Here is a 12,561-nt window from a genome sequence, read left to right as displayed (position 1 = left end):
GAACATAAAAACTTTCCAAATACAAAAATGGAAAACATATACCGGCAATTAAACATTTTTTTGCCATTTAGTAACAGCTTTAGGTTTATAGTTTTTGCCTTTATTCAAGATTTCAGCATTTCATTCAATTTAAAATATTTAAAATGTGACTTTGGAGTTTAAAACTTTTTTCTAAATTTGAAGTTTTACCATCTGCTCCTTCATTTGCTTTAGCTGATCTAGGTTTGACCTGGTTTGACTGGTTTGATTCTTCAGTGGGCTACAGATAAATTCTGAGGGTTTTTATTCCAGAGTCAAATTTGTGTTGAAGCTATATTTTAAAATTCTGTGGTTGTTTTCTTTCGTATAGCTGGATTCTTTCACAGCGTCATCAGAAGCTCATCACAGTCCCAACAGTCCATCTCACTGTGTCCGGAGCGTCTTCAGAGTCCGGCGACGGGCAGAAGTCCAGGCCGTCTCTCCGGCTGAAGTCGGGACTGTGACAGGGCGTCTTTCTTTTCCTCTCTGGGAGCAGCCGGCTGTTCGTCTGACACACAAACACACACACATAAACTCGTCTGCATTTCCACAGCAGAAAAAAAAAGCACACCAGCATTAATTGATTGTTTAGTCTGCTGCTGAATTCTGGGAAATCCCCCTGGAGAGCACAAAGACGGACCAATTAATGTTTATTTAGGCTGCGATAAAAGCAGAGTTATTACAAAGAGGCTTGTGTCGCATGTAGTAATGAAACTAGGTTTTTTTTTGTTACAGTCTGGTGTCCAGCAAACCCTGCATCATGGTTTCTACGGAAACATCCCATTGTTATAAAACCTTTAGGGAGTCAGAGCGTTGATCCAAGTCATGTTGAACACTGATGGTGACAGTCGTCTGAGACACTGTTTCAGCACATTGTAAAAGCAGAAACGCAACAGGAACCCTGTCTTCTGTTCTACACCTCTTACAGCCGTTAAGAGAACAAATCTTTTTTATTTTTACTGCTAAAAAAACATCCTGAAAATGCTCAAATTAAACCTGGTTCAAAGACGACAGTATGGAGCTGAACTTCCACCTTAATGTGAGGCCGAGACGTTAACTTCCAGAACAAAGAGATGTTTTTGATCGATTTAAAAACAGGAAATACTTTGCATTTTTGCCCCTTTCCTCTCATTTTTGTCCACCTTCTTCCGTTTCTATAACAAAACAACAATTCCAAAACAGAAGACAGTTAGGAATTATTAGAGAGAGAATCATAAGGAGCGTTGGTGGTTCGGAGCTGACAATCTGAACAGAAACAGTCATTGTATCAAACGAGTTGCTCTGATGTGCGACTCACAGCACTGTTGTTGACACAGGGTCCTCCTTCGCCCTGTGACGGCGACGTCTGCTCCCTGTAAGGAAGCCTGCCATCTCCCTCCTCATCCTCACCATTCCTGGACCCTGAGGCTCCATCCTGGCACTATTAGCAAAGGTCACACGCAGCGAATTCGTGTTAAAGTCTGCAGCTCGTCCAGAAACGATGAAGATAACAGAAGTATCGTCCCACTTTGTGGGTTACATTTGCAGGCTTTTCTCACTGCCATCCAAAGCAAACACGTGGAGGCTTTAGGCTTCTAACGAGCAGTCCCACCTCATTTTCAGGCTCTGGGGTCTGTCATTAAGAAGCACTCCTTACAGTCAGACCTCAAATGGTGCCAGCATCCTGTTTAACTTGCAGATAAGTTGTCTGCAGTGGCTTTGGAGCATGAGTCACACACATTCAGAACTCTTTCACCTCTTTTTAAGAGAATAGGGAAAACACTCTCCTTCTACTATGATATTTTTGTTGTGTTGTGTTGTGCAGACGACAGAAATTAACCAAAAGACTAGAATTCAGAGGAAAAGCAGATGAAATGTGAATTTAAACACTTGCTTTTTCCCTGATCCTTTTTAATGCAGGGTTTAGACTCTGAGAAACCCAAATGTGGACACAGTTCTGATCCGCTTGTAGCACCTCTGATTAAAAGCGTCTGAAAAAGATTAGTTAGAAAAACTAGTTAGAAATAATGAGCTGCACCGGCTCGATAAGCTACGGCAAACTTATCGCGGTAAAAAACAAACAAAGAAAGGTATTTGGTTTGCCCTGAAATCTGGAAAGTCTGCGCATCAGTCACCACTGTCAGATTAAAAACGCCAGAGTTTCCTGTAAACTTCAACATGCAGCTGGATTTAAGGGAGGGGCCCTTCTTATGAAATTAACCCATTACCCAACCATTTAGTGTTTAAACCCCCCACCTTTGATGCTTTGGCGGAACCTGACTGTGGATTTAAACTGCCGTCGACTGAGATCGTGACGGACCTCAACCACGAGCCCGCTGATTAATTACATTTAAACAAAACTAAAAAATCCTCCTCGACGAGTAAAAATGACAACTTTTCAAACAGACGTCACACAGACTGATCATGTGACCAACTGGTTTATATTATTCTATTTTTTCCTGCTTTATAGTTGTTGTTCAACTGTGACATCACTAAACCAAATTTTCCAAAAGATGAGAAAAATGATCCACCTGCTGTGAACCACGCCCACATTTTAGTTTAATTTGCTTTTTCAATAGAAAATGAAAAAAAAGGTTAAAAAAAAAAATTAAATCTCAAGTACAGTTCCCTCAGAATTTACTGGATAAATAATCTGCACTGTAACTCATAACAGCCAGATTACGGCATTTATGTAAAAAACAACATAAATATACATATATATATATATATATATATATATATATATATATATATATATATATATATATATATATATATATATATATATATAAAATAGGGGTGGAGTTATATACATTTGATTCTTCACATTCCCTTTCAAGCAACAAATCAAACTTTAGTTGACAACCAATATATTTGATGAATCTAATATGACATATGTACGTTTTCGAGCAAACACGTCTATGATTATGAGTAATTAAACTGTCAAGAAGGTGGCAACATCATTCATATTTTGCGCATATTTTTATGGATTTTGTAATCAATGTATTAGTATCTAAAATTGTTGTATCTGTGTTTTGTAATTTTTTTTATTCTAGCATTCAAGTTTTTTAATTGAATTTCTTATTTATTTTTACAACCTAACTGTAAATTTGTTAAGACTGTTTGTGTTTCTTCATAGAGAATCATACAACAGTGCAAAAGTCTCATTGAATCGTGTCTTTTTTTTGTCAAATAAAATGGGTTTGTCGCTTTCTTGGGACGGAAAGTTGCCAGGTTTGAATGTGGAAACAGCCATTCTTTACAAAACAACACGTTTTCCTACTTGAAATTAGATTAACTAAACTAAATCAAAAGTGTTTCATTTAGAAAACACCTCATTTAGATGATAAATCACATCTGATGCCAAATGTGATGCCTTATGAACATTTTATAGTGTAAAATGCTGGATAGTAGAGTCTATTTGTCTAATCTGTCTTACCCCATCGGGCATGGAGGAGGTTGTGTGGTCATGGGGGCTGCTTGGCACGCCCCCAGAGATCTCAGTGGAGTGAGATGATGGAAGAGCGGAGGATGTGGTGGTCTCTCCCACTCCCACCTCCTCATCCCTCTCCTCTTCCAGAGGGATGTGAGGAAGGCCCGGAGGCCTCCCCAGAACGGTCAAAGCTACATAGGAACCCGCTGCCGGCAGAAGGGAGCAAAGGGAGGTGACAACAGTAGAAAAACAAACTACAAAACTTCAGCAAAAACCTTCTTTTTTTTATTAACTATGCACATTTCTAACAAGCAAACTCACAAAAACTGTTAAAACTCATCGAGGATGTGAATGCTGGGAAAAGCATTAGACCTGCAATACTTACATTTGATCAGCTTTACGACCTCTATGTGGTTTGAATGTGTCACTAAAGTCCCGTTAACCTGCCAGAAGACAAGACGTCAGACTTTTCGGTGGGTTTTTTGAGAGAACTTAGAGGAAACAGTCATCTATAACTAGGGCTGTTTATTGGCAAAAGTCTGGCGATATGGTTTGCATCTCGATACACGTCAAAATACTATTTTTATCCCAAGACATCATCATTCTTTTCAAAGAGTTTGACTCTGAAAACTTTGTCTGAACATTAATACACATAAAAAAAATGGATTCAATATATTTTACTTAATAATCAGAGCATTAAGAACAACAACTGTATCTCACACACAAATAGCTTTTGCCCAAGCAGATTCCAACTGCTTTTGTTTTGATAAAATATGAAATACACATCCAACACAACAAAATATTTGTCAGTATAAAAAAAAAAGCGCTTTAACAAATAAGATTCTTCAAATATGATTTCGAAAATAAAGTGTTATTTATTTCCAACATTGCTTCAAGTCCCACTTTGATCTATTTTCAAAGTGTTCCCAGCGGTCTTTTCATTACAACGATGCCGTTTTTAGACACATTCCAAAAATCCTCTACCTATCCCCGTTGGTGAGAGCTTGGAGCAACGAGCTTTTTGCCCGCTCAGCATATTTACGTTGTCAAAAATATTATCGTGTTTTTTTTTAAACTGTATTTTTTCATCTGCTCCCGATTGACAATTTGAATGAAAAAATACCTAAAAATGCAATTTTTTTAGCAGAGAATTACTTTTATATGTCCTCCATCATCAAAAAAAGGCCACAAGAATATGGTTAAAAACACCAAAAACACAATTTTTCAGCGCGGGTAACAAACGGCTATCGGATTTAACGACTTAAGAAACAATGAATAATCTCTAACTTGAAAATTTGCCTATTTCAGGTTAAAGTGATCTGTATCAGTGTCACTGATGAGTGAATGAGGTTGGTTCTGGAGAGATCTTGTTTGACCAAGATATGAAAGACCCACACCAATGAAAATGGTGATTTTGGTGTTTTTTAAATGTTATTTGGGGATTTTTCTGATAATGGAGGACATATATAAAGAAAATTAAAATCAAAACTGCTTTTCTGAGTGTCTAATTTAGTCAAATTGTGGTGAATCGGGATCAGACGAAAAAATGTCGTTTAAAATGGTCATATTTGTGACGTAGAAATAACATCACATTGCTCCGCCCCTTTTTCGATGCATCCATGAATGTCTTTTTCCCCCACATCCAACCTGGAATCTGGATCAGAATTGTAGGGCTGGATAGCTCTGGTATTGCTCGCCATTTTTGTTGCACCGACAACATTAGATTGAGGGTCTGGGAGGATGTAAGCTGGCGGGAGAGGGTGTAAACAGAAAGCTCTCAGCAACAAGGAGTGAAAGGGAGGAGTGGGGTTTCTCTTTGCCAGTGGTCTCCAACGCTGTTCCTCGTGCCCTGCTTGCTTTACAGCTGGTCACCTGAATCAGGTGTGTTCAATGAGAAACGTGTTCACTCCATCCAGCTAATCAGCAATTATTGAAGTGGGGTTAGCTGCAAAACAAGCAGGGCGGTAGGCTGGAGACGCCTGCTCAACACCAACGTGTCAGGTTTTTGGATTTTGGCTAAAAACGGCATCATCACAATTTAAAGACCACTGGGAACTCTTTGAAAATAGATGAAAAAATAATCTTTAGACTTTAAGCAGTGTTGGTAATAAGGTGCACTTTATTTTCCTATATTTTTATGGTACGTTGTGATTCAGCGGCGTACAGCGTGAAGGCATTAAGCCAGACCTTGATGATCCGGTCTCCTGTCTGCACGCCGGCTCGCATCGCAGCTCCATCTGCAGGGGGGGGGGGGGGGGAGCAGCAGCGTCAGAGATGTGGCTTTAAGAAGTGTGTTGTTCGTTTCCACACAGCCGTACCTTCTTTGACCAGCTGCACAAACACCGGATTGTCCCCACTTACTGTCAGCCCAAAGCCATTTTCATCCCTCTGGATGATCACACAGCGCTGGACCAGACCTGTCGTTTATCAGCAGATATGTCATTATGAGATTAAACACAAACAGGCTTTTTTCTTTTTTTTTTTTTTAAAGCATTTTGCATTAAAAACACGCTCATAGAGTCAGCACACTAAAAAAAAAAAGCACTCCTGTGATCAACTGTGGGAAAAATCCTCCACACAGGAAATGACAGATGAACAGAGTGAAACAGGAACTGCTTCATAGCAGCTGTCTGTTGGCTGAGAACTGGACTCACGGTGAACGATCTTTACACACAGCCTCAGTTCATGCAAACATTACGTAAAAAAATAATCAAAATTTTAATCTTTTTACTGTTTTATTGTTTGAATGGATGTAAAATGTGCTGGAATTATTACGTTTGATAGGCTTATTCATAAGTCTAAACACAAAAGTCTGCACAAGTTAGTCACAGTTTGAAATATTTGCATGTTTGGACGCCACTCATTAAAACCATTGACTGTATCTGAATACTAGAGCGTCTGAGCGTGACGTCAGCCATGGAAAATGGTTTACTTCCTGCTCCAACCAAATCAAGTCAATCATCGTGATATGAACGTCGCCACGTTGGAGCCAGACATCGGAAGTAAGCAGCGATTGGTCCGAGTCCGTTTGAGTTTCTATGGCAACCAAGGAGTCAGCTTGTTGGAATTCACACCCCTACCACTTGAAAGCGGTCTACACAAAATCTGTGAAACGTTTCGCACGACGGACGTGGGGGTCAGCAGGCTCCACCTACATTTCTTAAGGCATCTGTCAGTCAGTTTATAACTTGAACTACAGAAAAAGAAAATCATGAATAAAATGAGAGCATGTTAAAAAAAGTTATCAGAACAAGAATAGCTACTATGACAGATAGAAAGACTGAGTCATGGCTGTTTATTTCTCTATAGAAGTCTGTGGGATTTTGGCTTCTTGGATCCAGCAGGTACTTCCTGTTGGAATGCCAGGGGGGCGGGGTTACTCAGCCTACTTCTCATATACAATTTACCCACAATTAGCATTTTTGGGGAATATGTTTTACTTTAAAATAAGGGACTCTCCTGATTTTCTCTCCTTGATAGTGAAAGATTTCCTGTTTAAAACTAACTATTACAATGTCCCAATAGACAAGCAGTGATCAGCTGACTTCCTAAAAAAGACTAAATGCTGCTGCCCCGGCTGAAGAATATAACCTAACAAGGTTTAAGTAGACAGGAAGAGAGAATTGGCTCCATTTTCAACATAAAACACTCTCTGGTCCGGCATGAAATGTTCTTAAATAGAAACGCTTATGTTTTGAAACAAGAGGACTTCCAGACTCAGCAATCCAATTCTACTATATGCCCAGAAAGTTTCAGCATTCACTGTCTAATATTCATTACAGGACCATGATGGGACAATACTGTGAAGCTTCAGAAACATGATAGTCTATGTCTGCTGTTATCATAGAGTCTCTACATTCATGACTTCAAATCTCCAGTGAAACAGTGTTTTGTTTATTCAAAATCACTGTAACAGTCAAACACAGTGGTGGTAGTGTGATGGTCTGGGGTTGCTTTGCAGTTTCTGCATCTACAGTACACGGCTTGTTATGCTACGGACAAGCATGTGACGCACGTTCAATACCGTTCTTTAACACGCGTTCATGGTGTTCACACTGGACAAGCAGGGAGGGGCTTCTTCTTCTTCGTTCTCCTTATCTACTGTTTACTTGTGCATGTCAACCACCTACAGATGGAAGAGGCTTGGTGCGAAATGTTGAAACGGTGCAAATCTCGTGCTCCAGGTTTCTTTCTTTTACAGCTCTGGTCCGGTGCATGTAAGACTTGGTGTCAAACCGCAATTATTAATTTCTCCTTCATGATCGATTTTCAAACGGTTGGCTCTACCGTGAATTACAAGTGATGCCATCTCTATAGGTCAATACCAAATCCAAGTCCCTAAATGGCTGTAGCTCAACTGGTTTAAGTTTATACCTGTTTAATGGCTGCAAGTTTTGTACGTAAAGCCCAAAAATGGTCATGGAAAAGTTGCGTTCCAATGTGAGAGTTTTGAATTCAGAAGCCCATAACAGTATTTGTATGATCGTTTACTTTTCATTGGAAGTGGCTGCTTGAACATGCGTCTCCGAGGGCAGTGTGTGAACGTACATTTAAACTATAGGTGCAACCAAGAGAGTTGAGTTCCAAAAAACATTTTCAATGTCTTTCATGAGTTTATAACTCCAAACTCAAGAACAATCCAATCAAACCAAGAAAATCAACACTTTAGAGAGACAACGTCAAACATCTGGGAATGTGTGAGAACCCTCCAATATGACTGAGAGCAGATATCTCTGCACAGAACCAGTTTTCAAAAAGTTTACTGCATTTTTCCCATCAACGATAAAACAAAAATGCAAGAAAATAGGACCTTAAATGATCTACAATATAACTTTTGCTCTACTGCCTTACTTAAAAAAACAAACAAACATTTTTTAAGTATAAATTAACATTCTAAAACTTGGGGAAAAACATGGATCATGTTGAAATATCAGACTGTGCACTTGAGAATCTACACTAAACACAGTTTTTTTGGTAGCGATGTCCAGCCCGATCATTATCTACAAAAATATTTTATTAAACATAAAATGTAAGAAAAATAAATCACTTTTTGACCAAAAGAAAATCTTGAAAAAATACATTTACGTAAAACCGGTTAAATTTTAAAACTAAATAACAGTAAAATTGTGAATTCATAGAGAGAACATGTCTCAGTCATTAGACTACACCATGAGGATGCCGGTTGTGTAACAGCTGACCGTCTCGTTTGGGTCTTTGGCTCCATGAACACTCAATGAGACCCAGTCTAAAAATGACCCAGTACTCCCTTTCTTGAATTATCAGCCTTCAAACAATGACCACCACATAAAACAGGAAGTGTGGGCGGCATCATCCATTATTTATCATCTGGACATCCGCTGACTGCACTGGACATCCTCAAACACTGACCGCTGCTCCCAAAGGTCAAAGGGGTTTGAGGCAAACGCCTAAAAACATCTCATTTGTATTTTGATCTAAATTGGACGAATTTCTGTAAAATTCAGATCATTTCAGAGTCAGTAGGAGCTCTGTCTGCAAGAAAATGTATTTAAACAAACCTCAGAACGTTTGTTCTGAGAAGGGGTCTGCTGTACCCCAATAACACTTAGTGGGAATATTAATAATCACATGACCTAAAGATATGTCAACGTCTGGCAACTGAGAGTAAATTACCCAGAAATTAAAACCAATTACAGGATTAAGTCGAGTTTCCATGAAGAAATTCTGAGGAGCAGATTTAAATTAGGATAACATTTGTCTACAGCAACAACACTCATGTTGGGTGCAGAGACTGATCAGCTGAAGCCTTAGTCCCAACTGCCCCTATGGGGGGGATTTGGGCTGTCTGCAGGTGAAAAATGGACAAACCTGTGCGGGGCACCCCCCAAAACCTTTCAGACTCGTAGGGATCCTGTTAGGGCTGTGATACGTGCGCGCTCCTTGACTACAGTAGGACTGTTAGAAATGATAAAATTAGAAAATCAGAACGTAGTTCATGTGGACATCCTGCCAGCACCTTTATATCACGTGCACACCCCATGCATGCAGCATTTGCGCACAGTAAGGAGTCAGTACTTACACCTAACTGAAGTCTAGGGCCAGCCTCCTCCTGGTTTTCCAGAAACCCTGCCCTTTCTGCTGTTGATAACCTGGATCGGGTGTTTATAGCCAAAAAGGAGCTTCAATGGAAAGATGGTTGGAAAACATGGTGGACTTCGGCCCTGAAGGCCAAGATTCTGACCCCCCTGGTCTAGAGTGTGTCGTTAGGACGTCATACGACAGAATCGCTCGTACATCATAAGTGCGTGCAACTTAGATAACCCTGAAAAACACTTCGCAATACACTTGCCAACGCACGACAATGGTATGTTCCATTTTCATGACGTCCCTTGAGGTGGCCATACAAGCCTCAAGGTAAACATAATGCAACGTTCACACCGGGTTCAGAGAGGCACGTTCAAGCGACCACTTCCAATGAAAAGTCAACGCAAACCCGCGTATAAATGCGTTTTGGGCTTCCGCATTCAGAACTCTCGCATTCACGCATCACTATGCAAGTTTCTAAGTCTGTTTTCAGGTTCTACACATAAAATGTGCGCCAAGCGTTTGAAAATTGATAAGAAGAAATGAATAATTGCAGTTTGTACCCGAGTGTAATTCTCTCTTTTCATTGAACTCACGGGGCTGCTGGAGCCTATCCTGGCCATTTGTGGGCGAAGGCAGGGGGCACCCTGGACAGGTCGCCAGTCTGTCACAGGGTCACACATGTCACACACCCATGCACTCTCACATTCACACGTATGGACAATTTGGAGTGACCAATGAACCTATGAAGCATTTTTTTGGACAGTGGAAGGAAGCCGGAGTCCATGGAGAAAACCCATGCATGCACGGGGAGAACATGCAAACTCCACACAGAACGGTCCCCCATTGATATTCTGTTCCAGGTCCCCCAGCCGGGATTTGAACCAGGGGACTTCTTGCTGTGAGGCAAGAGCGCTAACCACGGCGCCACCATGCAGCCCCGGAATAGAACTGTGAAAAAAAAGGCCTGGAGCAAAATTTACCAGATTTGACATTTTAAGCCAAGCCTTCTATGACTGTAGATACATGCGCTGGATTGGGTAAAGACAGTCCAGTGTGAACACCTTATGCTATAAGTGGGTTCAAGAATGCACGTTATGGGTGTTGTTGAGCGTGCATTGGAGTGTAGCAGAAGACGCACCTTAAGATAAAGCCACTCCTATGTATGACTCTCCACTGCAAAAATCCATTGCACCTGCAACCCTTACGGGAGCGTGTGACTAACCCTTAAGCTTTGGTTTTAACTCTCAGAAAAGTTAATCATAGAAAGACACTGAAATTGTAAAACTTTCCAGACAAGTCTTAACCTGCAGAAACGCGGATCTGTCTGATCTTCTTCACCCTCTGAAGTTCATTTGGGAAGTCAGTCACTTCGTTGATACTCCTCAAACACATCCACCACCCAAACAAACCCCATGAGAAACATCTGCCTGATCCAAAACTCTTCGGGGGTACTGCCATTCGCTGTTGGCCCATTTGGAGCTAACTTTCCTTCCATGCACTTTAAAGGACCATCTCAGAGAGCTGCGTGGGTTACCGGCTGTCTTTTGGGCTCTATGAAGCACCTCGAGACACCAGGGTGAACAAAAGGGCAGGAAGGATTAATGTCAACCCTGTAACCAAGGCGACCACCCTAACAACTTGTTTCTGGGTGCTGCCTTTAACTACTCCCGCAACATGCCTTTGTGTGAGGTAAAGACGATGGCATCATTCAAAAAGTCAAGCTTTATTAAGGTCAAAGAAGAGGACGATTGGAGCTGAAACAAAGCGGTGTGCAACTCACCTGTGGGATCAAACTCGTGTTTGAGGGAGATGGAGGAATTCTCTCTCTTTGGTTTCTTGTCTGTGAGCTCCTTGTTGAGGATGTTTGGAGTCCTGAGGAGATAGAAAGACCCAGTGAGACTCCAACCAACCGCTCCAGCGTAAAAATATAACTTTGACCGATAACACTTCAAATCTAGAACCCACAAAGTTGGATTTATAGTATAAGTTGCTTTAGGATTGAATGGTTAAATAGCTAAACACCCGGTAACTTGGAAGCATCCAAATTAACCCAGAACTTCCTAACCACTAAAGAGGATGTATAGTGCAGGACTGTCAAGATTTTAATCCTATGTTCAAATATCCAAATATTCAAATAAATATATAAAGAAACTGTAATTTCACAATATGAAGATAAGAGGAGTTAAGGATCAACAGGTGTTTGAATAATTCCAAATACATGTGTGAACTTTAATGCGATGAAATAATCAAAGCTCTTTTAATTACAACCAATGACTATTCCGTTGTCTGGGTGAATACTCGATTCTGATTGGCTGCTGGGTGTGCATTAAAAAGTGGTAACCGCATGCCCCAAAAAGAAGTTCCGGTCACTTATCTTAAATCTTCTGTATCACTGCACCACTGCTTCTTTAAAACAACCTTTAGCTTCATCATCTGGACAAAACAACGGGTAAGATGAGAACTTTCTCTCTGAACTGATGCTTTATTCAATCCATCGGGACGATCAACACATATATATCACTGCAGTGGTGGTGCGGCACTTTTTCGCGTTACCATGACAAGGCGCCGCACCACCTAACAAATAGTCCGCTTTTTGTGAAAAAAGTGATCCAAACCGAAAAAATAACAAGAATAAAGGACTAAAAACTGGTTGACTACAAAATTATTACAAAAACTATGTAAAACTATAAAATTCCTATTCCTTTTCAAGCAATAAATCAAACTCTACTTGACTTTTTTTATTCTACAAGTTTCAAGTGCACAAACATATTGAACTGTATTAAACAAAAAGGATCCTCCTCCATGGACAAGAAACCATTGGTTAAAATTCATTTAATTTTTACGGTTATTAGTTACTGCCTGCCAGTTCTTACTGGAAATAGTTTCTATCCATTTATGCCCAAACTTTAACCTGTTGTTGACAGACAGTCTTCCTTGATCCTCCATCTTTTACAGATAGGTTTGGACAGTACACAACACATGCAACCAGAAAAAAAAGGTCAACAGCAACAGATTTGTTCCTCAGAGTCTGATCTAGTCAATGCTGAGTTTTTGTTATATTCCAG

At 40.3% G+C, this 12,561-nt stretch overlaps 1 protein-coding gene across 3 annotated transcripts in view; it reads right to left on the bottom strand.

The window, feature by feature from the left end:
• LOC101168230 (rho guanine nucleotide exchange factor 12-like) overlaps nucleotides 1-12,561 on the bottom strand; it is a 45,770-nt gene that overhangs the window by 22,479 nt on the left and 10,730 nt on the right. For all 3 annotated transcript variants that reach the window (XM_023962130.1, XM_023962128.1, XM_023962129.1), the window contains exons 2-8: nucleotides 11,277-11,368; nucleotides 5,749-5,847; nucleotides 5,618-5,667; nucleotides 3,816-3,873; nucleotides 3,437-3,636; nucleotides 1,316-1,438; nucleotides 407-526 (exon numbers count right to left, since the gene is read on the bottom strand). In XM_023962130.1, coding sequence (XP_023817898.1) covers nucleotides 407-526; nucleotides 1,316-1,438; nucleotides 3,437-3,636; nucleotides 3,816-3,873; nucleotides 5,618-5,667; nucleotides 5,749-5,847; nucleotides 11,277-11,368 — 742 coding nt within the window. The remainder of the gene's footprint in view (nucleotides 1-406; nucleotides 527-1,315; nucleotides 1,439-3,436; nucleotides 3,637-3,815; nucleotides 3,874-5,617; nucleotides 5,668-5,748; nucleotides 5,848-11,276; nucleotides 11,369-12,561) is intronic.

Source organism: Oryzias latipes, chromosome 14 (genome assembly GCF_002234675.1).
Source record: "Oryzias latipes chromosome 14, ASM223467v1".
NCBI lineage: Eukaryota > Metazoa > Chordata > Actinopteri > Beloniformes > Adrianichthyidae > Oryzias > Oryzias latipes.
The sequence above is the reverse complement of the archived record's forward strand: the minus strand, read 5'-3'. Positions and strand labels throughout refer to the sequence as shown.